The sequence below is a fragment of the Falco peregrinus genome, chromosome Z (assembly GCF_023634155.1).
Source record: "Falco peregrinus isolate bFalPer1 chromosome Z, bFalPer1.pri, whole genome shotgun sequence".
Classification (NCBI taxonomy): domain Eukaryota; kingdom Metazoa; phylum Chordata; class Aves; order Falconiformes; family Falconidae; genus Falco; species Falco peregrinus.
The window spans coordinates 69,158,970-69,185,333 of NC_073739.1; the positions used below are offsets into that span (position 1 = coordinate 69,158,970).

General features: G+C 39.3%; 1 protein-coding gene across 3 annotated transcripts; it reads left to right on the forward strand.

Annotated features, from left to right (window-relative positions):
- Nucleotides 1–1,839: 1,839 nt before the first annotated feature.
- On the forward strand, nucleotides 1,840–26,282 carry PAIP1 (poly(A) binding protein interacting protein 1). Of its 3 annotated transcripts, none has more exons than XM_005241962.4 (11): nucleotides 1,840–2,221; nucleotides 3,376–3,557; nucleotides 8,726–8,914; nucleotides 12,352–12,464; nucleotides 15,256–15,367; nucleotides 16,693–16,818; nucleotides 20,250–20,356; nucleotides 21,725–21,842; nucleotides 21,979–22,033; nucleotides 22,625–22,718; nucleotides 24,887–26,282. In XM_005241962.4, the coding sequence occupies exons 1-11, from the start codon at nucleotides 2,017–2,019 to the stop codon at nucleotides 24,978–24,980; spliced, it is 1,395 nt and encodes a 464-aa protein (XP_005242019.1). In that variant the 5' UTR covers nucleotides 1,840–2,016; the 3' UTR covers nucleotides 24,981–26,282. The 3 variants fall into 3 exon arrangements, with proteins under 3 accessions (XP_005242019.1, XP_013158312.1, XP_027649085.1); XM_013302858.3 differs by lacking the exon at nucleotides 1,840–2,221 and adding an exon at nucleotides 2,258–2,777; XM_027793284.2 differs by lacking the exon at nucleotides 1,840–2,221 and adding an exon at nucleotides 2,258–2,713.
- Nucleotides 26,283–26,364: the final 82 nt, after the last annotated feature.

The following is a 26,364-nucleotide window of genomic DNA, read 5'->3' on the forward strand; positions in this document are numbered from 1 at the left end:
ACCAAAGGTGAAACGTTGTCTGGTTCAATAGTGATAACCAGAGGCATATAATAGGTATATACGTTAAAGAATAAGCTTTGTTTTCTTGAAAGATGGGCATATTAAAAAGTGATGCCAGTATATGATGATGGGTTTTTTAAAACCTCAGGATCCTGAGACCAGCGATTGAGAATCTCAGCTTCCCTTTTCATACAGATGTAAGCTTTTCCTTCTCTCCCTGGCAAGGTAAAGTCTGACCAGAGGTCACAATCTAGGCTTTGAAAGTGGACCTGAAATAACACAAGAATACTGAATATTTCCAATATAGTTAGTAGCTAATATTTGATCTTTAAAGGATTGGTAATACTGCTTAAATCTAGTTTTGACAATTGTATACACAAGGGAAGTCTTCCAACTTTTTTAAAGACTCATCAAAATCTCCTACATTTGCTCTCATTTCAGTAGCAGAGTATAGATTTGTTAGTTTGCTAGTCTTCACTGTCAGTAAGGTTGCCTAGGAACAGTTTTCATATGAGCCTAATTAATTTTAACTGTGTCACCTTTAGTGTCTGCCCAAATTTTTCTCTCACCAAAAGCCTGTCCAATTCACACTTTGGGGAAGTCACAAATACTTTACACCCTACACACACCCCATGCCCCCCCTCCACCTTAATAATCAAAAATGGTAAAAATGTAATAAAACAAATAGGAACAGAACTTCTAAAGGCACCATTTTACAATACAATTGGATTTTTTAAAAATACAAGACAGTGCTATTCTGAGTTTTTTAATAATGTTTCATACCTACTTTCGTATTTTTCCATCCCCTCATGAGTGATTGGAACAGAGTTTGACCCAGCATCACACCAGCCTTTGACTTTGGCTGTGGAAGGAACCAGGTGGTGAGGCCAGCACAGGCCAGCCTGTTCAGGGAGACAAAATAAAAGCATAACCAGCAGATCAGCTGACGTGTATTCTGGGCACCCCAGATATCAGTTATCTGCCTCATCCTAAAAGCAAATTGTGATCTGGAGTTTGCATAAGTGGAGCAAGACTCTGGACTGAAATTGAACAAAAATAGGTGAATTAAATTGTGCTGCGGACATGTGAATTCAATCATTTGCAGTTAATGTGATAATATTAGAAAAATGCATTACATGGTGGCTCCTTCATTTAGTTCCTGTTGGTGTGGAAGGTTTTAAAAAGATTGTTAACACATCATGTATAAATTATGCACGAAAATACATTATTCTGAAAAAACACTTATTTTAAATAGCCTCGACAGTTCAATAATATTGTCACATTGGAGGCTTAACTTTGTTGGCTTAAATTTAGAATTTCACCTGCAGCTTTTCTGCAGGAGCCTGTTCCTTGCGGAGGCAGCCACAGGGCACAGTGTGGCGGGGTGAGATGCACCTGTAGCTACAGGTGTCCTGCTAGGTGTAGCTGCAGCCTTGGTCCCGTTACGGACACCTTGCGCTGTTTGTTCCTGTCGGGAAGCCACTACCAGAGAATATTGCCTTCTTGGAAATGTCGTTTCCAAGCTTCCGAGGTTCCCGGGGACGGAGGGACGGAACCGGCCGCTAGCGCAGGGCAGGCGCACGCTGCTTGGATGCTGAAGCCGATCCCGGGAGGGGGGGGCGCGGAATGCCGACGTACCGGTTCTGCGTACGCGAGGCGAACAGCGCGGCCCGAAGCGCGGGCGAGGGCCCCCAGCCGGGGCAGCCGAGCGGGCCGTGGGGCGGGGGCAGCCCCGTGGGCGTCCCGGGCTTCCCCGGCGCGTCGCGCTCCCCGCCCCCGGCGGCGCCCGGCGCCGCGGTTGCTATGGCGACGGGCGTGGCCAAGCCGCGAGAGGGTGCCGTCAGTGGCGCCGGGCCGCGACCATCGCGGCGGTGCCCGTGGGGGTGAAACTGAAAGTGAAGAGATCGGGCCGCGGGGAGGCGGGACCGAGCTGCCGCGCTGCGCCTGGCCCCCTGCCTAGCCCTGCGCCGGTCGCCAGCTCCCTCCCATGAGCGCTTGAGCTGCCCCGGCCTGAGCATGTCGGAGAGTTTCGACCGAGCTCCAGGTGCCGGCCGGGGCCGGGGAAGCGCTGCTCCCCTCAGCGGCGCGGCCCGCCTCGAGGGCAGCGGCGCCCACAGCTCGGGCTCGGCTGAGGAGCAGCAGCAGCAAACGGGCGGCCTCTTCCCGCAGCAGGAACCATTGCGGCCTCCGAAGACGGCGCCGCTGGGCACCAGAATCACAGGTACGGGCCGCCGCGCAGCGGCCCCCTCCCCGCTTATCCGGAGGCCCCCAGTGCCGGAGGTGGCGGGTAGCAGCCCCCTGAACCCCGCCGCGCTCCGCTCTGCTCCTGCTTCGCTTGTCGCTCCGGCTCCCCTGCCCTCCCTTCGCCGTCCCATTGAGGCCGGAGCCGTGGGGCTTCCTCCTCGCCTCCTTCCGGCCTGGCGGCGGGGACGCGGCCTTTCTCCCACCCCCCGCAGGCGCAGAGAGGTGGCGGCGGCGTGAGGGCCCGCCCGGCCCCTGGTCGCTGCGCGGGGGGCGCCGGGCCTCGGCAGCGCGGCGTGTCCGAGCCGCGGGCCTGTCCCCAGGCAGCGGTGTGCGGTGTGGCAGCCGCTCGCAGCGCCTCCCTGCTCATTCCCCCCGTTCTGTGCCCGCACATCGGTGTGTGCGTTTTATCCGTCCGTTAATCTGACCGCAGATGGCCTCAACCTTCTCGCTGAAGAACTCCAGCCTACAGGTTTGCCAAAAAGTAAACCCAACCGAACAGTAACACAAAGCATTGTTTGTCAGTTAGCGTTCAGGTACGTATCAGATTCTGTTTTCCGTAGACTCAGGAGCTGCTAATCTATAGAGGTACATTTGGAAAATGTGGATAATACGGTTTTTAAAAAACTATTTCATTGGATTTTTTGGCAAATGATGTACAAGAATGATGTTTCTTTGAAGATTATGTTAAAGATTAGTGATGTCTTCCATTCGTCAACCCTCAGAGTCTTGCATTTGTGTCTGAAATCTGAGAAAAACCCACAAGATGAGCAAGCGTACCATAAGCAGACGTACTAGTTTAGTTTCTCAGGTTAGCTCTTCCAGAAAACATGTTTTCATGGGAGGGGAGAGAGCTCTTTTTTTCTTTTTATCCTTCCTCTCCCTAGGTTTTTTGTCACCTTCACATAACCCTTATGTTTACTTTATGTCGCATTGAAAGACATCTGGAGATTGCTAAAGTGAAAACTTCGTATTTAAGAAAAACAGCAAAAGCAATATACTCAAACTTGAAAGCATATTTGTAGTAAAAGTATATTTAAAGTCCCAAAAAAATTACATGTTCTGTGTGTACTCTGTGTGAATACATACTAGTTTAGTGATTTCTGAGAGAAGCTGTTAACAAAAACTTTTCAGAACATCTGCAACAAACGGGAATTCCATCTGGATCACAAGATAAAGTTTCAGTTCTTGATTCTGGACGAGAAATGGCTGAACCTCAGGTGGCTGTGGCTCCTGTGGTAACGTCAAAGTTGTCTGTTAAAGCACCTGAATTTTATCCATCAGGATACAACCAGAACTTCCATCAGAACTTCACAGTGAGTGTTTATCTTCTCTTCTTAGTATATGCCAATTTACTTCTATTCAAATTAACAGTGTTTTCTTGAGATCTTTTATATCAGATAACTTGAATGCTGCATTTACTGAAGATATTCCAGAAAATCTGATCATAACCCCCCAGAGTCACAGTCAGAATGTTAAGTGATAATGAGTGAATATTACAGTGTACATGAGAGCTTTTATCATGGGATATTTTGCAAAAGCTTGCTGTACATAACTATGTTCCTTGTTGATTACACCCAATATCACAGTAAGCTGTCTTTTTGGTGACTGAGATTTTAGGCAGAACTATGATGCCTCTATCACCAAGACTGCAATTTAAGTAAAGGCTTGGCTGCACTTCTATGCAGATTTCACAGGTTTTTGAAGGAAGTGTGGGAGAAAGCTTGAACTTTAGTTTTTCTGAGCCTAAGGTTTACCTTTCCTAAACTTACCGTGCCATAGATATGATTGGCCATGACTGCCTAATTCAGTGTACAGTCACGTGTCTTGTAATTCCTTCAGTGATATTGTATCCCCAGAGGGCAAAAAAAATAGGTTAGGCTCATTCCTAGCAGTTACCTACCCACATACCTTGTAAGGAATTTTGCAGCCAGACTAAAGGTGCTCGCAGATCAATATTGTAGGTGCATCATGTATAAAAAGTTGATACATCTTACTGTCTACGCCATTTTCTTCCATGTTACTGCTTTAGTAGTTCTACTCCAGGGAGGTTCTATGTGAATTCTTGGAATATTCTTCTGTTACACAGCCAAACTCTGTTACTATATATAAACAGATGGGAACTATTACTTTTACAAGTGCAATCAAGTGATCAATTATACTGAAGCAAGTGAATTTTGAATAACTTACAGAAAAACAGTTGATTTGAATGCTAAATACAGTGGTTTCGTGTTTTAAAAGTCTTTTCCTCAGCAGTAAAATTGATGTTATCTAAACGTTACCAGCTTTGCCAGCTTACTGAATAGAATTACTGTCCTCAGTAATACAAACCCATAGCCAAACAACTGTTAACAAAATGCCAACACAAACATGCTTCAGTGACGGACAGTCAGGGGAAAAATAACTACTTTGCCCCCGTACTTGTTACATGTTTTCTGTAAATAAAGGATTTCAGCACATAAAGGCCAAAATCCCCACCATTGGGAATGGCGTACATAATGCATACTTGAAAAGTTGTGAGGCCAGCAATGTTGCTTTTCAGCTGTTTTGCAAAAACACACAAGTATGTAGGAGTTCCTGGTTGCTATGTTGTGGGAATATGCTATATGTGACTCATCTACTGGTAGAAATAAGTCTTAAAATGCTAGCAACACCTAGAACATTTATTTGGAAGTATGTTGCAGGGACCTTAATCTAATCAGAATATTCTAGGCACAGAATAGTGGTGTTTCAGAATTCTGTTCTTCATTATTATGATGTTTTGGAATTTTTACTCTAGTGACTGAATTAAATTCATAAATTGGGCCCAGCTGCAATAAAAATAAATTTATCACTTTACTGTTACACACATTTTGACAACTTTTAAAATTTGAATCAAAGTTTTGAGAAACTTCTATTTTTATGACCTAAAATTAATACTTTTTAGCTTTCATTTAGAATGTTTCCTGGAATTTATCGATCTGAAAACTCCCATTTCTTTTATGAACTACACTGTAGTTTTGCTGTTCAGCATTTATTGTTTTAGAAATAATGCTGATTTCTTGTTTAATCACACATCACTGTAATTACTATGTGTGTCCATACAACATTTGATTATTCCAGAATTACAGAATGGTTGGCGTTGGAAGGGACCTCTGGAGATCATCTAGTCCAACGCCCTGCTAAAGCAGGTTCCCCTACAGCAGGTTGCGTCCAGGCAGGTTTTGAATGTCTCCAGAGAAGGAGACTCCACACGCTCTCTGGGCAGCCTGTTCCAGGGCTGTGTGACCCTCAAAGCAAAGAAGTTCCTCCTCATATTCAGATGGACTTCCTTGTGTTGCAGTTTGTGCCCACTGCCCGTTGTCCTGTCACCTGGTGCTACTGAAAAGAGCCTTGCCCCATCCTCTTGACACTTGCCGTTGAGATATTTGTGCATTGACAAGATTGCCTCTCAGTCTTTTCTTCTCCAGGCTAAACAGGCCCAGCTCTCTCAGCCTTTCCTTAAAAGGGAAATGCTCCAATCTCCTTATCATCTTAAGTGTAGTCTTCTGCTGAACCCTCTCCAGTAGTTCCCTGCCTCTCTTGAACTGGGGAGCCCAGAACTGGACACAGCACTCCAGGTGCAGCCTCACCAGGGCAGAGTAGGAGGGGAGGATAACGCCCCTCGACCTGCTGGCCACGCTCCTCCTCCTAATGCCCCCCAGGATCCCACTGGCCTTCTTGGCCACCAGGGCACACTGCTGGCTCATGGGCACCAGGGAGCCCTAGTGGACAGCAAGTTCCTTCCCCACAAAGCTGCCTTCCAGCAGCTGCCTTCCAGCTGCCTTCCAGCCTGTTCTGGCACGTGGGGTTATTCCTTCCTAGGTGCCAGACCCTACACTTGCCTTTGTTGAACTTCATTAAGTTCCTCTCTGTCCAACTTGCCAGCCTGTCCAGGTCTCACTGAATGGCAGCACAGCTTTCTGGTGTATCCTGGCTGGAGAGTTTCCAAGCAGGTTGTTCGGAGAGATGCTAGTTCAGCTGTGTGTGATTAAGCTGCAGTTGTTGCACAATAATGTCATAGTTCTGTGGAACAAAATAAGTTTATTGTACAGAACTTTTACTGAGCAATTTGAAATTGCCTAGTACATTTGATTTCCTTCAGTGAAACAGAATATTTAGCAAGTTACACATAGGCCTGTTAGCCTTTATTCTTTGGCTTTATAAGCTCCAAACCATTAGAATTGTAGAATATTTTAGGCTGGAAAGGACCTCTGAAGCTCCTCCACTTCAGTCCCCAAGTCAAAGCAAAACCAACTTGGGTCAAGTTGTTGAAGGTTTTACCCTTATAAGTAATAACAATTTGCCACCATTTCCATAAACTCGTGGGGTTTTTTTCCTATTTCTGATGGGCGACATTAAGTAACTTTATCTTCAGTATTGTTCACTGAGCAAATACTTTAGCTAATTAAACATCCTAGGAAATATTTCTATTTTTCCTTTTGTTATACTGATATGTCCCCCGTTAGCTTAAGTTGTGTACCTATTGAAGGCTTTTGAAAAAAATTTTTTTTCCTAACATGTTCTTTACAGGTTGTGAAATTAATGTCAATACTTGATTTTCAGAAATGTGTATCTGCCTTTCTCCACAGCGCATATCGAGATAAAAATCTTTCACAGATCCATGTTGCCTCACAGTAGAGACTGAGGCATTTTGAAAACAGCAAACAACACCCTGTCATTGAGGGAGGGGTGGTGGGGAGAGGGAGAATTTAATTATAAACCTTATCAATGTATTTATGTCTGCTAAATAAAGAAACTTTTACCATTTTTAGCTAAATTTTTCATTACAGTAGGTGTATTGTAAACCTTTTTCTTGTAAGTAGTACCTCAGTTGAGGATTCTGATATTCTGTATGTTACAGTTACATCTTGAATTGTTAATTATAAGTAATTTCTTTAGCAGTCTCTCCTACAGCTCCTGCTTGCACTTTTGACATCTATATGAGATGCATTTCAACAACCTTCTGTGTAGCGTGACACTGTTGTACTGTGTTACTACTTGTGGTGGGTTGACCTTGGCTAGACATCAGCTGCCCACCAAGCCACTCATCACTCTGCTCCTTAGAACAGTGGGGGAGAAATTAAGATGGAAAAAAAAAACCCCTTGTGGGTCAAGATAAAGGCAGTTTGATGAGAACAATAGCAAAAATCACACACATGGAAGCAAAGGAAAACAAAAGATGTTACTCCCTACTTCCCATCATCAGGCAGTGTTTAGCCACTTCCTGGGAACTGAGGCTCCAATATGCATAGCAGTTCCTCTGGAAGACAAAGGTCATAAATAATAAGTGCCCCCCTTCCTGCTCCTGTCTCTTAGCTTTTATATCTGAGCAGATGTCATATGGTATGGAATATCCCTTTGGTCACTTTGGGTCAGCTGTCACAGCTATATTCCCTCCCAAGATCTTGCCCACCCCCAGCCTACTGGGGGGGGGGGGGGCGGGGGGGCATGACAGCGGGTGGGGAAGGGAAGGTTGGAGAGACAGGCTTGATGATGTGTGAGCACTGCTTAGCAGTAGTCAAAACTGGTGTTTTACTACCACCCTTTTGGCTGCCAGTACAAGCACAGCACTATGACGGGTGCCATGGGGCTTGGCCAGGGCCAGTACATTACTAGTGACATCACAAAGTATGCTGCTTCCTTTGCTGTTCCTCTCACACACTAGCATTGTAATCATCCAGCACGTTATTGACTTGTGTTGTTACACATGTTCATTTCTGAGTGGACAAAATTAGCAGGCTTCTGTTCTGTCAGCGGGAGCATAAACATCAATAAAGTGATATTGTGCTACCTTATCCTTTCTCTAGGGGACAGGTGTGTTTACTGTCTGTTTTTTAACCTCAGCAGCTGGAAATTAATGCAGTACCATTTGAATAGTTTCATGTCACACCTTGTAATATTTCATCCATTGCTAAGAGATGCGAATTCGCTTGAAAACTTGAAAAGATCAGTTTTCCTGGCTACACTTTCTACATGGGAACACTGTATTTATCTTCTGTAATCTCTCCCTCTTCTGCATATTGTAGAACGCTATAACTCTGTGTAAACCCAAATAGTTTGTTTCAAATTTTCAGATTTTCCTTCTACAGTTCATATAGCTGTAGCACAGTTTATGTGCACATAGCCTCAGCTTGTTCTTGACAGATACACTTTGTTTGTTAGTTAATCTTGCACCCAACTTTGCAGACTGATTTATTTTTAATCTGTCTTTTGATGTGTTTTGCTGGGAGACCCAAATATCTATAAAAACACTAGTTTTTAAGATGATAGGACTGCTGGAGCTTTCAGATGCATTGAGGCCTATGCTGTCTAAAAATGATGACGTGAACTGTGTAATAAGATCACTGTCAAGCATGCAGAGACTCAAGACTTAAGCACTGTATGGTTACTTCTGGAGCTAGTAAGTGTAACAATATTATTTTAGATTCTTTTAAATATTTGGTATATTCTTTCACTGCTATAGGATTCTTCCTTTGAAGATAGATACGATGGCTATCTGACTTTGGCAGAATATGTACAAGACTTCCTAAACCATCTCACTGAGCAACCAGGTTGTTTTGAAACTGAAATTGAGCAGTTTGCCGGAACACTGAATGGCTGGGTCACTGCAGATGAAGCTTTACAAGAACTTGTTGAACTCATCTATCAGCAGGTAGCCTGTATATTCTGTCTTAAAAACATGGATATTATACCTCTGTTACCTGGTATCCATAATCCTGGCATACCAGTATTATCTGTTACATAGTCGTATCTACACAGTAATTTTTCCTTTTAAACAGAAACATACAGGGAAAGATTTTGTTCAATAAATTGAAATGGTAGCTCAAGTAGGACACCTGGACGGTTGATAAATTTCCCTGGTTTACTCTGTTTCCTTTGTGTGTTTGGATCTCCTGGGTCACGTACTAGAGTTGAAATTACAGCACTTGAAGGAATTATATTTGACTTGCTGTATTTGTGTAGGAAAGATTGAAGAAACTTAAGCAATGAGTTGTACATTTTTATTCTACCCTGCAAAAATTTTTTCATAATACTATGAGACCTTTAATTCCTTGGTATTTAAAATAAATAAATAAATATATATATATATATTATATATATACCTACTGTACACATCACCCTTTGGAAATGCTCCTTTATTTGACAGGCTTTCTTCATTTGGAATATACCTATTTCACAATAGCATAATTGGAGAAAAGGAAAGCTCATCTAATGGTAACTGCGTCCAAACCCATTGGTGGATGTGGAAATGAGGACACAGACCTTGAGCTGAACTTTGTACTAATTGGGGGAGCCATTGAAAAGAACAGCTTAATACATGTTGCTTAGCAAATGAGCTGCTGTCACTGTCTTTTGGTCTTGCTGCAAAGGATGAAGTCAGGCTTGTGCTTGCTATGTTTAACATCAAGTGTCTCTCACTTTCCTGGGTTGGTTGCTTTCAGATTCTACCTTGAAGAGTGCAGATTCTTACTCACCTTTTAAGTGCAGGTACTTGCAGAATATTGTAATCTGGGGGATGTAGAATCTGCATGGCTGGTTAGTCGTTGTACAGAACTGTGGAGTCTCAGGTTTCTTATTATACAGAATTGATGCACATTCAATTCAGGATGATTTAGTTAGATGTTAAGATTACCTGTGCTATGTTTGGTGACATCATTTTCCCGTAATTTATTTGAACACATGGATGATAGTTAAAAAAGAGCATATTCTCTCTTACCTTTATTGGAGGAAAAAAAGAGGAATTTATCCCATTTTAACTTCTTACATGTTAAATACATTGACTCTAATGTAAGTCTTAATGTTGCTTCTTCCTCTCTCCCTCTATTTAAAAACAAGTACAGTGTTAGGGTTGGCTGTGCCTTCCTTAACTGAGAAGCATTCAATGTTATCAGTCTGAAATTACGTGAAAAATAGGACAGCACAAAACATCTGTGCTAGTATCCAAAAGCATCTGATTCTAGTTTTGTTGTATGTCAGGATAGGATAGTGTTCCAGTGTCAACTATGCTTATTTTTGTTCTCTCTTGAGCAGAGACTCAAGTATTTGTGTTTCTTGGCTTACCAAAAAACAGTTAAAATTGCTGAAGTACATTTATAAGCATTTGCGTCAGTGATACTAATTTAGCCCAAATGAGCAGATTTACAGTTGTTAGGTTTGTGAAGGAAAAAGACTAAAATAAAGGAAACCCAAGTCCTGTACAGTCTTTCCTTCATCTGCGTGTCAATTATCTTCACCTATCTAAAAGTATTAATTACATAATTCCCCGTTGTTCCCAATCCATTTATGTCTCTGGACGGAGTGAAGTTCCAGTTCTCTTGTTTTCCAAAAGTTGGAACTTTTGAACTGACTTCATAGTTTAAGAATCTTTACAGTTGTGTGGTTAATACAGTGGATTGTGTTAAAGCAACTAAAATTTCTCAATATATGAATTGGTAGATTAGCCTTCATGCTTAGATTGTGACTTTTTTGAGTCAGAGATAGACTGAATTTATCAGCAACAGTAATTCAGGGAAGATGATACTGTGTTTTAATGACTAGTTATTAAGATGATATAAGGTGGGGTTTTTTGTCTCTGTGTGCTATGCCAGGTCATAATACCTAAAATTTAATTGTTTCAGTATTTGATGCAACAACAAATACAGACTAACTAATGAGGAAGATGATGTTTTAAACCCAAATGAGGCTTGGAGAACTGAGTGTGGGTGTGTGGGTTTTGTTAGGAAAGAGAAGTGTAGTTTAAGTGATGTATTTTGCACAGAAAAGAGGGCACCTCTTCTGGTCCAAATAACTGATTGAACCAAAGCACCAAAAAAGCTCATTAGCTATTTCACATGTCTCTTACTGGAAACGAAATTCTATTAGACTATGCTAATTACTTAATTTGTTGTATATTCCTATTTTTTTTTCCAGCAACTTTATGCATATAGTACAGTTACAGTGAGTGCATCTTTTTATTTGCCTGTAGAATGTAACTAGCTGTAATGCACTGACGTGCTAATGGAAAGATGCTTTTTTTGAACATGTTAGAAGCAGAAGCATGCAAGCACATCTATGACACTAATAGATAATCAAGATGTAAAAGGAATGTTCAAAGATGATAAAGCCGAAGGAGAAGTTTAATGAATTCTTGGTGTCCATGTTTTCTTTTTGGCAGAGCTGATGGATTTATTTACACCAGAACCTATTTTCACTGAAGCTGTATCTGAGAAAAAATCTCAAATTCAGGTGGTGTTGAAAGGAAATTCAAAACAAGAGAACAGTAATAAATTGCCAAAATAAGGGCATGTTCTGTGTTAAGTGCCATGAGAGGTTGAATGTAGATGCTGTTGAGTTCCCAATTACTTCAAAATTTCAAGGGGTGGAAGAAGGTATCAGGATTAAAGCAAAATATTTTCAGTCTGTAACTTCCATTGTGGAATTTCATTGCTACCACCTGTTTTTCGATGACAAAAGTGTAAAAGTTCAACAGAAACAGGACTTGCTTTGGAAAAAAGGATCCGTCAAGAGCTATTAACTGTCATGATACAGTTTTAATGTCTGAATGAGGAGTTTGCTATTCTGCAGATTGCTACAGCATGTACAGGAGAAAATACTTATCTTTAGTTGTGTTCTTGCACTCCTTCCCTGTGCACTCACTATTGCCAAGCACAGATTCTAGGTTAAAGAGCTCTTAGACTGAATTAAGGCAACTTTTTTTAATGTTGTTTTAATGTACTCATCACTCTTTGAAAAAGTATCTTAGTGTCCACTGTTGATTTTTTTGTATGAACAGTTTGTAAGTGACTTTAAAACACTCTCTGGTTGTAGGTCAAAACAGAGTAGTCTTGAGGATACGTGGCATAATGACAGTTGTTTTCTTAGAGCCTCAAAACCACAACAGTATAATGAATTTCTGAGTGCTGATATGCATACAGCAAAGTGTTGATGACATACAAAAATTAACATGAAAAATAGTAATTATTAATCTTCTGCTCTTCAGTTTTCTAATCAACTGTTATCACAGTTTCCAAAAAAGCTTGTAAAGGTATTTCCTGACAGCCCAATCATGAGTTTTATGAATAATGTATTTTTTCACATTTCTTTTGGAAGGCCACATCTGTCCCAAACTTTTCCTACATGGGAGCACGGTTGTGTAACTATCTGTCTCACCATCTAACCATTAGTCCACAAAGTGGGAACTTCCGACAGTTGTTGCTTCAAAGGTCAGTAGCAGCACGTAATTTTAAACCTATTACTTCCTCAGGTTACGTCTTCCTATTTTGTATGTAACTGTCAACGTTGTGTGCAAAGAGGTATATATTTAATACAGAAGTTTAGATTGAGGGTTAATAAGCACAGGTATGTACTGGATATTGAATATATGTATTCTAAAATATTTTAATATTTTTAAACATGCAAATAGGTCTCTTCAGAGTACTGTAGGCTCTTTTGAACTGAGTATCTTAGACTGATCCCAAATTACAGGGTAAATTTGAAAGCTGGTCAACTTTAAAAGTGTACTAAATGCATATGTACTGTCCCTGTCCTTTGACTCTTGCCAAGACTTTCTTCATTGTGTTTTTTCTTTAATTACTTTTCCAGCTGCAGTTGCAGTGTAAGGTTCATTCATTGATCGGCTAACTGATTTTGTGTCTATGAAGTAGATGCTAAAATCCAGAAGGATTAATTTCTTCGATTTTCAGTTACTACAGAGTTCTGGTAGCGTACGGTTTAATAATGGTTAGACTTTGTAATTAACAAAAATGCAAGGTTTTTTAAATGGATATATTTCCTTTAAAATCTTAACAGCATGACATTTGAAAGAGTAGTACACTTTAACACTTCAGAATTCTTTAGAAATTAACCTTTTTTTCTTTAAGGACTTCTGGCTTTCTAAGTCTTAGGCTTGCTGCCTATTTTAAAAGTTTCACTCTAGTCCACCTATATTTAGGAGCAAAAGCGTGATAAACTTTTGACAGCAGTGTGCTCCGATGATCTTTTCTCAGGAGTGTTACTGTATGGAGAAGCTGGGAATACTTTTTTTTCCCTTCTCCCAAAGCAGATGAGCCCTTTTGCCTTCAAAATTAGCACTTTCATCTGCTGATTTTTTTTTAACTGTGTTTGTTACTGAACTTGAAGGAAATCCCTGTTAGTGTTGGATTATCTGGTTCCTGTTTTTTAAAGCCAACCCAACAGGTAACATTCATTTTAGCACTCTGAAGCCATGAATTTAAAGTTGCTTATGTTTTTATTGCTAATATTGATGGAACTAGAGGGGGGGGGGTGGGGAATGAACAACCTAACAATATGCCCTCAGAGAGCTCCTCTTCTATTTCTCAGCCTGAGTTTCTACCTTAAATTTTGTATTTCAGCTTCTTAGCTTTTTCAGTTTCTGTAGTGTTTCTTAATCCATTACATAATCATTGAGTATACATTAGAATTTGTCTGTTTTCCATTTATCTCTTTTTTTTTTTTTTTCTGTTTTTGAACAGCTATGTAAACTTGTATATTTTTGGTACAGTTGTTGAATCCTACTAGAAAAATTACCTCACTGCTATGTTATCTTAGTCGTCTCTATTTGTGTTTATATCTAAATTATAGAACCATAAGACTTACAGAATGGTTTGGGTTGGAAGGGACCTTAAAGATCATCTTGTTCCAACCCCCCTGCCATGGGCAGGGACACCTTCCACCAGCCCAGGTTGCTCAAAGCCCCATCCAGCCTGGCCTTGAACACTGCCAGGGATGGGGCATCCATAGCTTCTTTGGGCAACCTGTGCCAGTGTCTCACCACCTCCACAATAAAGAATTTCTTCCTGATACCTAATCTAAATTTACCCTCTTTAAACTGGTTTTAAACTGGTTTAAAAAACATTACGAGGGGGTAATGTTTTTTAAACCAGTTTAAAACCAGTTTAAAGAGGGTAAATCCTCACTCCTATCACTACACTTTCTGGTGAAGAATGCTTCTCCATCTTTCCTGTAGGCCCTCTCCAAGTACTGGAAGACCACTGTAAGGTCTCTCTGCAGCCTTCTCTTCTCCAGGGTGAACTACCCCAACTCTCTCTGCTCACAGGAAAGGTTCTCCAGCCCTCTGATCATCTTTGTGACCCTCCTCTGGACCTCCAGCAGGTCCATGTCCTCCTTATGCTGGGGGCTTCCAGAGCTGGATGCAGTACCCCAGGTGGGGTCACATGAGAGCTGAGCAGAGGGGGAGGATCACTGCCCTTGACCTGCTGGCCACGCTTCTTTTGATGCAGCCCAGGATATGGTTGAGTTTATGGGCTGTAAGCGCATGCTTTAGGTCATATCAAGCTTCTTGTCAACCAACACCTCCCAAGTCCTTCTCCTCAAGGCTGCTCTCAGTCCATTCTCTGCCCAGCCTAGTATTGATGCTGGGGGTTGCCCCAGTGCATGTGCAGGACCTTGCACTTGGCCTTGTTGAACTTTCTGAGGTTCACATGGGCCCACCCCAAGCCTATCAGGGTCCCTGTAGATGGCATCCCTTCCCTCTAGCGAATCAACTGCACCACTCAGCCTAGTGTCATGAATTACACATCACTGCCACTTAAAATGGTGACATAGAGAATTTAACAAACAAGTGTAAAGGCATCTAAGACAATGTGGGCAACACCCTGAAAAGGGGAAAATGTCTTTCAGAGTGTATCTCTTTTATATTTCTGTGGATATTTGGCTGTCTGTGTTAGATTTCCTAGTCCCATATTCTAGTATATATGCTGTGTAACTGTCTTTACAGTTTGCTCTATTTAATTTTGCTGTCCCAAGTATCTCAGTGCTTGAATGCCTAATCATGTAACCATACATATTCATCTAAAAGGACACAAATCCACAGTGTCCTTGTGAAGTCCTCTCTTTTCCTTCACAAATCATACTTCCCAGCATTCAGCATTTAGCAGTTTTAATGCAGTTCGTAAGTTGAGTATTGTGTTGAATAAGTAGCATGTTACATGTGTTGCAATGTCTACAGATATGATTTTGTTTTAATGTTTACAGGTGTCGAACAGAGTATGAAAACAGAGATGAAGCTACCAAAGGGGATGAGACTACTCGAAAACAATTTCATGCCTTTGTGCTGTTCTTGGCTGAACTTTACCTTAATCTAGAGGTAAGAAGAAAGTTGCATGTCAGGTAGTTTTTAATTAATTTTTTGTTGTGTTTAGGTAAACCCTGAAATGGAATATAATATGAGGTGTTTTTCTGAAGGGAGACAGGAATACAGTAAAAGAACTTTAGAACAGTTTCATTGTAATGCATATCCAAGAAACAGATAAGCAAAAAAAGGACAAGGCCTTAGAAGAGAAGTATATAAAGGGAGTGGGGAGTGGTGTGTGCGTGGGTGTGTGTAAGAATTCATTAAAAAAACAACCATAAACCACCTTTGCAATGAAGCTTTTGATACCTTCTTTAACTGGCAAAACCACCAAGATGACTGTGCTTAAGCAACATAGGAAATACTACAATCTAGCAGAAGCAGAATCAGGATCAATAACCATGTAATTCTGTATTCAACCACTTATAGGAACTATTAGCAAACCCTTGAGGAAGATGTCAAAATCCTCAAGGGTTTGCTAATAGTTCCTATTAATGATTGAGCAATTAAAATCAAAATGAGCAATTAAAAATGCAGACCTTTAAAGATATTTCTTCTAAAGGCCAAGTCCTTGGCTTATGCACGAAGCATGAAATCTTGTAACGAGATTGCTTTTTTTGTATCTGTGATATGTACAAAAAAGTGTATGTACACTTAAAACTTGCTTGACTTTTATACCTGTGAGTTCAGTAACTACGCTACCTGTGCTGTAATGTACTTAAAAATACATTTTTGATTGATAATTTCAATGGTTTGATTTAAGCAGACATTATAAAAATGTTCTGCTGGCATGACGATAGAAAATAATTCTCTGATTCGTCCATTTCTGATCATAAGTGGGCCTTGAAATCTACTTTTCACTTGCTAGAAGTAAAAAGGAAGATTTGCTATGGGTTTGGGGGAGAGGGAGTTGTCCAGTTCTCTGGAGTATACCATTTTTTTAAAAAAACATTTTCTATAATTTTTAAATACATAGTGTCTTCTGGAAGTAAGCCACTACAGTTTTAGGGAGTGCCTAAAGTAGTATGGGAAAGAGCATAGGATTTGGGCAATTTCAGATTTTGTGGACAATGCCAGGCATTTGGTAGCTTTTCTTAACAATTTATTAGCAAAGAAACAGAATGCTAGACATGCGTTGTTATGTATATTTCGGAATTGGAAGGATGTTAATCTGAAGTCTGTGTTCTGAAAATAGCTATTGTATTTGGTATGTTCTTCCAACTGAAGAGCTCAAATAAGTTTATCACAAACCAAATCATACAGCATTCAAGAGAGAAAATAGAACAATTAATTTCTAAAATTTAAGTCTTTAAAATGTTTTTTATATATGTATTTTGCAGATTAAAGGAACAAAGGGACAGGTAACACGAGCAGAAATTCTTCAAGAAGGCCTTCGGGAATTACTAAATGCGCTTTTCTCTAACCCTGTGGACAGTAACTTGATATGTGCAGTGAAACTCCTGAAGGTGAAACAGTAGTTCTTAAAAAAATCATCAAGTTTTTTAAACTTCCTACGTTGGGAGCAGTGGGGGAAACGGCAAATGGGAACTCTTTACATGGTTTTATGCATTACATCAGTAGCAAAGCAAGCTGTACTTCCCCGCCAGTTAGTACCATTATGAAACTGAGCCAACAAAAAAGTACATACTGCTGTGAAAGTAAAATGCAAGGCTAATTATGTACATAAAAGAGCAATAGAACTGAAGCAAGGCACAAAGGAGTAAGCAGTCTATTCAGGGCTCCTTTTGCTGCTTCTGCTATGGGAGAAAAATTAACACAACTTGAATGAATTTTGGGGGTTAGGGTATGTTCTCTGTTCTGAATGACACTTAGCAGTTAGGGTCTACTACTTTTTGTAGCAGAAGGTTGTTGATATCAGTGACTTCATCCTGTATTGTCTGCATCATTACTGCTGTAGAAATATGTATGTCTCTTTCATGATAAAAACAAACCTCTGCTCTTAGGTTTTACTTTCTCTTAAAAAAATTGTTAGACCCTATACAGGGAGAAACTTTTATCTTCACTAGCCATGGTTATACTCATATTTGGGAAAACACAGTTTATTTTAGAAATGAAGGGTTTTTAAAAGCTAAACAGTATTTTTCTGGAGGTTTATTTCTGGTTTTTTGTGGTTGGTAGGTTTGTTTTTCCTCACTCTACCCTCTTCCTGCCACTCCACTATTTTTCAGTCTTTTTTGTTGTGACCCAGAAGGAGTTGTGTAGGACAACCTTCTTCCCCTTAGGACCAGCGACCAACTAGTTTTATGATTTATTAACACAAAATACAAGACATGGTCAGATACAATAACTCAGTGGTGGTTATTTTAACTGGATAAGCAAGTCCTGTGCCACACGTTGTAACTTAGATCTGGTCACTATTCAATACAAAGAACAAGAGGAGAGGAGAAAAGAGAGAGAGTGAAAGAGAAAAAAGAGATATCACTACCTGTGGTTCCAGCAGCATCCCACTAGATCTTTTCACTCTGGGTGTTTTCATGGTGGGGCTCCCACCCAAGCTTTTTGTTGATTTGGGTTATACTCTCTAGAGGATGCCTCCTTATTTATATACAAAGTGAGGTATGGTCTGTGCAAGCTCACCATGTGAGCTGTGGTAGCAGGGGGTCCTCATTGGTGGTCGTGAGGGGTCTAGGGCACCCTTGCTGTGCACATCAGCAATTGCGCTATGTTACCACAGAAGTTTCTTCAGTTCCTCTCCAGTCTGTGCAGAACAGCTTTGCACCACCTCCACTTGAATTTGTGTACTAAGCAACATTTAAGGCAATTATCAATATAACAGTTCCTTACACTGTTCTTTTTTGAATTTAATTCCAATTCTGGCAGCTTCTTTTGATATGGTAAATAGAGGATATGGAAGAGAGATTTTACATCTTCTGACTTAAATCCTTATTGAAGTTTGGATATTTATGAAGGTTGCTTCACAGCAAGTGTGAGGGTGTTCAACAAGTCCACTCACAGCTGTGGTTAATCCTTATATTGGCAGTCTTCTCTGAAGCCAGGCCCACTGAAGGACCTTTCAGAAAGACAGTACACAGATCAGGAAGCTTTCCAGTGCTGCTATTTTTTATTATTTTCCCCAAAGAAGGTGGAGATCTCACTGTTTCTATGGATATTCTTGGAATATTTATTTGGCTTCACAGCATCCATTCTAAAATAAAAGACAGTGAATAAATAATTATATGACATGTTGCTAAATCTAAAAGGTGTTACAGAACAGATACTTATTTTTTTCCAATGCAAGTGTTTTCTGATGCCTTACAGTATATACAAATGTTTGAGTGTATCTGTAGCAAGATTGGGCAACCTGATAAACCCTCATTGCTGGCTGGGGTTAGACCACAACACTACTGAAGCAATAAATGTCTCCGGTTGTCTTTTCCATTTAATATAGTGGTAGATAAAGATTTTTCACCTGTTTGCTTTGCAGTATGTTTACTCTTAATTAAACTTTCTTGGTGCTATTATCTAAGTATCTAGGATCAAGCTAGGACCACAGTAGAAAACTGGGAATACCAACAAGATGCTTGCTTTTATCTTTGCATTTTGTTCCTTTGTATGGTCAGGTGCCATTCCAGGCATTGTGGATCATGTAATGTTTATGCTGAGTAGATCAGGAATTGCAATTAACTTTGATCATAGTGTGTCATGGTTTAACCTCAGCCAGCAACTAAGTACCATGCAGCCACTCACTCACTGTCCCCTGGTGGGAAAGGGGAGAGAATCAGGAGAAGTGAGAAGGTTGAGATAAAGTTTAATAGGTAAAGCAAAAGCCACGCATGCAAGCAAAGCAACACAGGGAATTCATTCACCACTTCCCATCAGCAGGCAGGTGTTCAGCCATCTGCAGGGAAGCAGGGCTCCATCACACGTAATGGTGACTTAGGAAGATGAATGCCATCACTCCGAACATCCCCCTCTTCCTTCCTCCCCCAGCTTTATATGCTGAGCATGATGCTCTGTGGTATGGAATATCCCTTTGGCTGGTTCAGGTCAGCTGTCCCAGCTTTGTCCCCTCCCACTCTCTTATTTCCCCTTCAGCCTTCTCTGGCAGGGCCAGAAAAAGTGAAAGTCCTTGACTTGGTATAAATTGATACAAATATGTATTACTTAGCAACAACTAAAAACATTGATATATTACCAATTTTTCTCACACTAAATCCAAAACACAGCACCGCACCAGCTGCTAAGAAGAAAATTAAGTTAATCCCAGCCAAAACCAGGACATAGGGTCAAAATATTTTTTTTCCAATTTGACTCCTACTGTGCAATTATTGGGCAATGAAGCACTTGCTCTTAACATAAAATGTGTTCATCCACAGCAGTTCTAGAGCTCTCTTAGCAGCAGCTTCAGTCTCACAGATTTTTTGTATTAAAATTCAGGCTGGCTTGGTCAGATAATTCTTGGCTCCTCATATATACACCCAGATGAAATTCTCTGGCACATGTGATGTCAGCTAAGTTGACTGAAGGGTTTCTAAAGTTTATTAAACCACTTGTAACTGTGAGGTGAGCTGGTGGCATAACCTGCAAAAATAGGTTTCCCTTTTTGAAGCATGTACTTTAATCAAGTAACATCTGACATGTCATTGAAGAGTTGTTTTAAAATCTTATTTCACTGAAAGGAGAGAAGTGGCTGTAAACTTCTAGGTAAAATAAACATTGGACACAGAGCTACCATACTGTTCATAGTCTTATTTACAAGGTCTGTTAATCTGTGGGGCAAAAAGATGTAGCCAATTGGGAGCTTCAGCCCTCAGGCAGTCACACACTGTATCTGAACATTATGGATTGTTACAGAATCTCTTCTGTTGATAGTTTATTAAATTTTTGTAGTTTTCTTCTTAAAAAACCCAAACTTTATCCTTTTGTCTGTCTTTAGTTGACAGGCTCAGTTTTAGAAGATGCCTGGAAAGAAAAAGGAAAGAATGATATGGAGGAAATGATTCAGAGAATTGAAAATGTTGTGTTGGATGCAAACTGTAGCAGGTGAGAAGATAAATTTATGTGCAGTGTTTTGTTTTTATATTACAGAGAACACTATAAAATCTGCAAGAATCATGAACACGTTAAAAACTTTTATTTATGAAAAGTAAGATGATGTTTCGGTCACTTTCTATGTTAAAAAAAGGGTATTTTTCAGTTGAGGGGGTTTGGGGGCTTTTTGGTTTTTTTTTTATTTTTTAATAGAGTTGCAAGTTCCACTCTTAATGATTTATTTTATTTTTTTTTAACCTTCTAGGTCTTGAAAACTTCCATAAGTGCTTTAGGCTCTAAGAGCAAGTATATATACAAGAGACAATAGTGTTGAAATCTCATAGTTTATACTTTTATATCTGAATTTAACAGTATTAAATCGATACAAACAGTATTAAATATATGCAAATTACTATACATGTAAAGGCAAAATGGAATATGCTTTGTGGTTTTTTTTCTGGAGAGCATGTCTTTTTGGCAGGTTCTTCATGCAGTCTGGAAAAAAATGAGTGGTTAGTTGATGTATTGTGCTTCTTTTTGCAAAGAACTGCATGCATGAGGTTACCTGATTTTGCTGTGCTTTATCCTCAGCTTCTTGCAGACTTAATAAAAACCTATAGAGGGTTCAGATACTGTGACCTGATCTCTTGCCACATGGAGGGAGGCCAACAGGTAGCTCATAGCATCTGTGGGTTGTAATTTGAGTTTCCCCCAGTGAGGATGAGGAAGATTTTGCTTCAGGAACAAGAGAAAATTGATAGCACAGGCAAAGGCTTCAAAGACACAGAAGCACAAACTACAACTGAAGATTTTATTTGTAGTTTTATTCCTTAATGAGACTCTTCTCAATGGACTCGCTCAAAAGAAGAACGCAATTTCTCTTATATTAGGGATGAAATGGGTGGTGGTACCTAATGTGTGAGAGACATTACTTCTCACTATTGACTGGAAAATTTCAGTGTGATTAAGAGGGCTGAAGTTAGGAGCATAAATTAGATGATTAAAATGAATTTGAAGATCATCCCCTTGTTTTTCCCAGTCCTATGCTTTTATCAGAAAAGGATTTGTTCCTTAACCTGTGCTCAGGCTTGGTATCTTGATAAAAACTATAACAATTCCTGCTTCATATGGGCTCCTTATTTTACCACAGAGGAAGTGAGAGGGTGGCTGTCTCATAATTGACACATAAAGCATCTAGACTTGCGGGGGGGAAAAAAACCAAACTCAAAATTACCTAGACACTGGACCAAATACAGTCTTCTAGAGCTTGGGAGGGGGAGGGTGGGTATTTAATTATCTAGTATTTGCAAGATAAGGGATGCCCAGTTTACTGCTTAGCACAAAATATTCTAACTTTTTCAGTGCTTCTTTTTATTTCAGAGATGTGAAACATATGCTTCTGAAACTAGTAGAACTGCGATCGAGTAACTGGGGTAGAGTTCATGGAACTTCTCCACTTACAGAAGCTACCCCTGAAAATGACCCAAACTATTTTATGGTAAGGATGTACAGACACTTAAGATTCCTTAATTTAATGCAAATTTAATTTGGTTCATAGACAAACATGTTGCTGAAAACTACAAACAGCTGTCTCTTCTGAATTCATATAACTTTCTGTATAACTTTATTCTTAGAATGAGCCAACATTTTACACATCTGATGGTGTTCCTTTCACTGCAGCAGATCCAGGTATGTCACAAGCTTAGTATACCTGCTTCTCAGTCTTCTTTAAAAAGTTTTAGTTAAGTACATAAAAAGTTGTTCTTCACATGTCTGAAATTCATACAACTTAAAAGACAAAATGGTATCTGAATTCTTGGCTTTGTGTAACACATGCCTTATTCTGTATTAAAAGAAGGTAAATTAAATGGAGAATACATATTTGAGTTATTATAGTTCAGAACTTGTGCCATAATCCTCAGCACTTGGTCTCTCCAGAAAGTCGGATATCTTCAAGTCTTCTTTTGTTTTATCACTTGTTAGTAGCAAAAGGGTTTGTTTCTTCCTTGGTTTCTTTTGTTTTCTGTAAACTGAGTACAATGTGGTATAGCATCATTTGAGGTAAAGACATCTGTGATTACCTTTACAGTTCTTTGGGAGCTTAGGTATCATTCTTAGAAGTCAGCTGACGTCCTGAGAAAACACTAGTAGAACTTTTTTCTAGAATATGTTTCATGACATTTATGTTTCATTAAACAGGCTGTTTTCAAACTGTATAGATGTATGGTAATATAGCGGGCTACTCTCACATATTATTTAGTCTCACTTTTACTTTGCCAGATTATCAAGAAAAATACCAAGAGCTGCTTGAAAGAGAAGATTTGTTTCCAGATTATGAAGAAAATGGAACAGATCTATCGGGACCTGGAGATCCGTATGTTTTCTTTTTGAGTTACAGGGTTTTTTAATAGAAGTTATTTTTGCTGCAGAGTTAGGAATCCAATCCTGACAAAAATGAAACTAAATACAATTACTGTTTAGCTCTACAGTGGAAGTTATGCATTTGTTTGGGAATAAGTTGGTTTGTAATCAGACAGGTTTTAACAAATCTTATATTTATTCACTGGAGTAGGGTAATTAAATTTCAGATATTTATGCACATGTATGAACATACTCTCTTCTGCATTTTTTTTTTAATTTACAAGCAAAATGAAGCACCAGACCTTCAAGTGTTGGTAGGGAGGCAACCTAAATTCATTTGTCTGATGCACATACACATCCCAGCTAGAGCTGATTACAAAATTTTCATTTTTTCAAAGGGAGGAGGTTGTTTCTCTCCTTAGGATAAGTAGTGTTCCCTCAATTAAATGGCTATTCCTTATTCCTGTAGAACTAGAAAAGCAATCTAATGGCAAAGGGGGAAGGAGTGGATGGGACTGTAGTCAGACTTTCTGACACTGGTTTATGAGAATTCGGTAGGAAACCAGTAAAAGAAGTACGGTCTGAAATAAATTGCTGTGAGCTTTGTACTCATCTGGTTGAAGGAGGAGGACTTTCAGATCATGATTTGATACCTAAGAACATTTTCACTGTTCAGGTGTTTTATGTGTGGTAAGAGTTCTGACCTGGATCAGTATTTTTGTAAGTAAATTAGAAAACTTTTAGATTGCACCTAGCTGAGGGGCATGGCAAGAACTTTGGAAGACTAGACATGTCATTAGAAATCAACAAGCTCATATGGAGGGGAAAAAAAGAGCCATGTGAACCTCTGTGCTTAGAAGATTAAATTAAATGCAAAATGGAGACAGAAGGTTACGAAACACAGCAAATCTGAAGAGTGACATGTGGAAGACCATTAGTCAACCTTCATGCAAGGTGGCTGTGGACCCTTCTTTTGTTGAAGGTTTAAGAAGAGCTTAGCCAAATATATGCTGATCCTCTGTCAGCTATTTCTCATGACCAAGATCAGGGAGAAGGTTCTGTGTTGACTCCCTTCTCAACACTACACTTCTACAAGAAAGAACAAATAAATATGTATGGGTCCCTTCCAACTCAAGATACTCCACGATTCTGTGATTCAATGCACAATGCTGAAGAAAAAAATGCTTTCCTTGTATGTTTCTATGATGCTTACTGTAATTTTTGTGTGAAACATACTATTTATGACCTCTCTACAGATAAAATACGCTCATTCCCTAGTCTGGAACTAAGGCATGCAGAAGATGATAAACTGAGCACCTGAAATTAATGCACACTTTTTGCATCAGTAGCTGCTGACTCTTTTCTTTAAGGCTGTTATATACACTTACCATGTCCATTGTTTTAATTTATGTTGATGAACACTCCAGCTGAACCTAGAGAAAACAAGGAATACTCAAGTTATGTCCCCGTAACTGGGGAGAAAGAAAGTTGAAGTGATGCTCATCACTTCCCAGCTTTATTTTGAAACTCTGCAATAGTCTCCACTCTGTGCAATACTTACTATCATTAATGGGATCCAGTCTTTTCTGTGACCTAAGACAGGTCTTTTCTGAAAGGCTGGTTACCATAGAATAGAACATAATGTAATGCAGATGCAATAGGGAGGGGAATGAAGGTTGCCTTCCTTCATGTATCAACAAACAGGAATGTAGGTTTTCTACATAAATACATCTTTTGACTAGTGTGCAGCCAAGATGGTTGATGCAGCACCAGAACTAGGAAGCTGACCAACCAAGAATTATGTTAATATGACGCTAATTACGGTTTTTGCAAATAGATCAGTACAGATGCATTATTAAATTTTGGGAAGCTTTTATTGTCTTAGCTTGGATTGTCTTAGCACATTTTCTATCATCTCAGGAATTACTTCTGTCTTTAAAACTCTGAACAGCATAAGATGATGTAAATTGGTGACAAAAAACTGTAGCTATTTCTATCTATTCTGCTTTGAGGTTTCCATTTGTTTTCCTAGTGCCCATGATTTTTTTTCCTCTTCATCCCCATTAAGAAAAAGTTACAGTTAACTGCTGTTTGTAAAGCTCTGTCTTATTCTTGACATCTACATAAATGTTTCTGAAAACCTGTATGTAAACTTAACATCTTTGGTTATTTTTTTTTAAGGTATTTCGATGACATTGATGATGAGATGGATCCAGAAATTGAAGAAGCATATGAAAAATTCTGTCTAGAATCAGAACATAAGAGAAGACAGTGAGATGTTACACATTAATGTTAGTTTATTAAGCCAGTTCAGGTATGGTTAGAACACAAGGGGACACAAAACATTTGTACCAAAATAAGGAACTTAAGTTTCTCTAAGTACTGAAGTTACACAATTTCCATTTTGTTTTAACAGAATCTGCCAAAAATTGTAAACTTACACCTGGTAACTTAAAATGTTGTGTATATATCATAGTTTATTTTATGTACAGGTATATGAACAATGTTTTGGCTGAAATAAAAATAATTTTTAAATTACCATAACTGACATGAAAATTTAATGTGGAACTGTCCCATAAAATTTCCCTTGAGGGAGAGGGGGGAAGAATAGCTTGATCTAAATTTAATTGCTTGTTTGCTTGGTTTAGTATATATTGGGATTTACTTATCCTTTTCACCATATACAAAATATCAGGTATTTAATTATTTTTTTCCCCCTAAGGAGACTATGATACAAATACGGATATTTTTTTTCTGTAGATCACAATCATGAGAAGTGGTTTGTGAAGGTTTTGTTTTGTGGGGGTTTTCTTGTTTTGTTTATTCTCTTTTTCTTCCTATTCCAAAACCCATATGGGTGAGGTCTGGATCTTTTTTTTTTTTTTTTGTGGAATAATGTGTTATATGTTGCTATGTGAAAAGCAAGCAGTATTTTATAAGTCGGGTGCTTTCAAGATCTTTGGTTCAGATAAGCTTATTTTAAACTTTTACAAGCAAAAACCTATAAATTCTTGTTTTTAAGACTATATGCATACAGTTGTTTTAACCCATGTTAACCCATGCTTCTCAAAGAGTATGTGTAGTGCCCTGTATTTTTTTTTCTTTGTAATGTATTTAACATGTCTAACCATCCAGCAACCTGTGTAACTTTCTCCGTTCTTCTAATTCTGTGTAGTTTGGTTTGATTTTGTAGTTGGAGTAAATTCATATATTTCATAAACGTTAACTTTCTGAAGCCAGCTGCTCTTTTTTGACTCCATATAATCGTGTTAGTTTTCCTAGGATACTCCATTTTGTTGCCAAAACTCAGTTGTACTGTTTCCTGTTATGTTACTGGTTAGACTGAGTAGAATCCCTTACCAAAACCAAAGGGAAATATTTCCCAAAAGTTAGCTACTATAAAGAACACATGTTGTAAATATGCATGTAAATAATTCTGTTAATATTTCACTGTTACTTGTTTGGTTAAATAACTTCTGCATCTGCTAATGGAGTGAGCACTGACTGTTTTCTGGGTGTTTATTTAACATACTTACATAGTTTGGAGTTTTGAAAAATAAAATTTAACTAGCTTTGTTTCCTTTGGTATAATTTCACTACCTTGTCATTTTGCTTTAAAAAAAAATTTGGGGGGGTGTTCTTTTGTCTCCCCGTTTTTC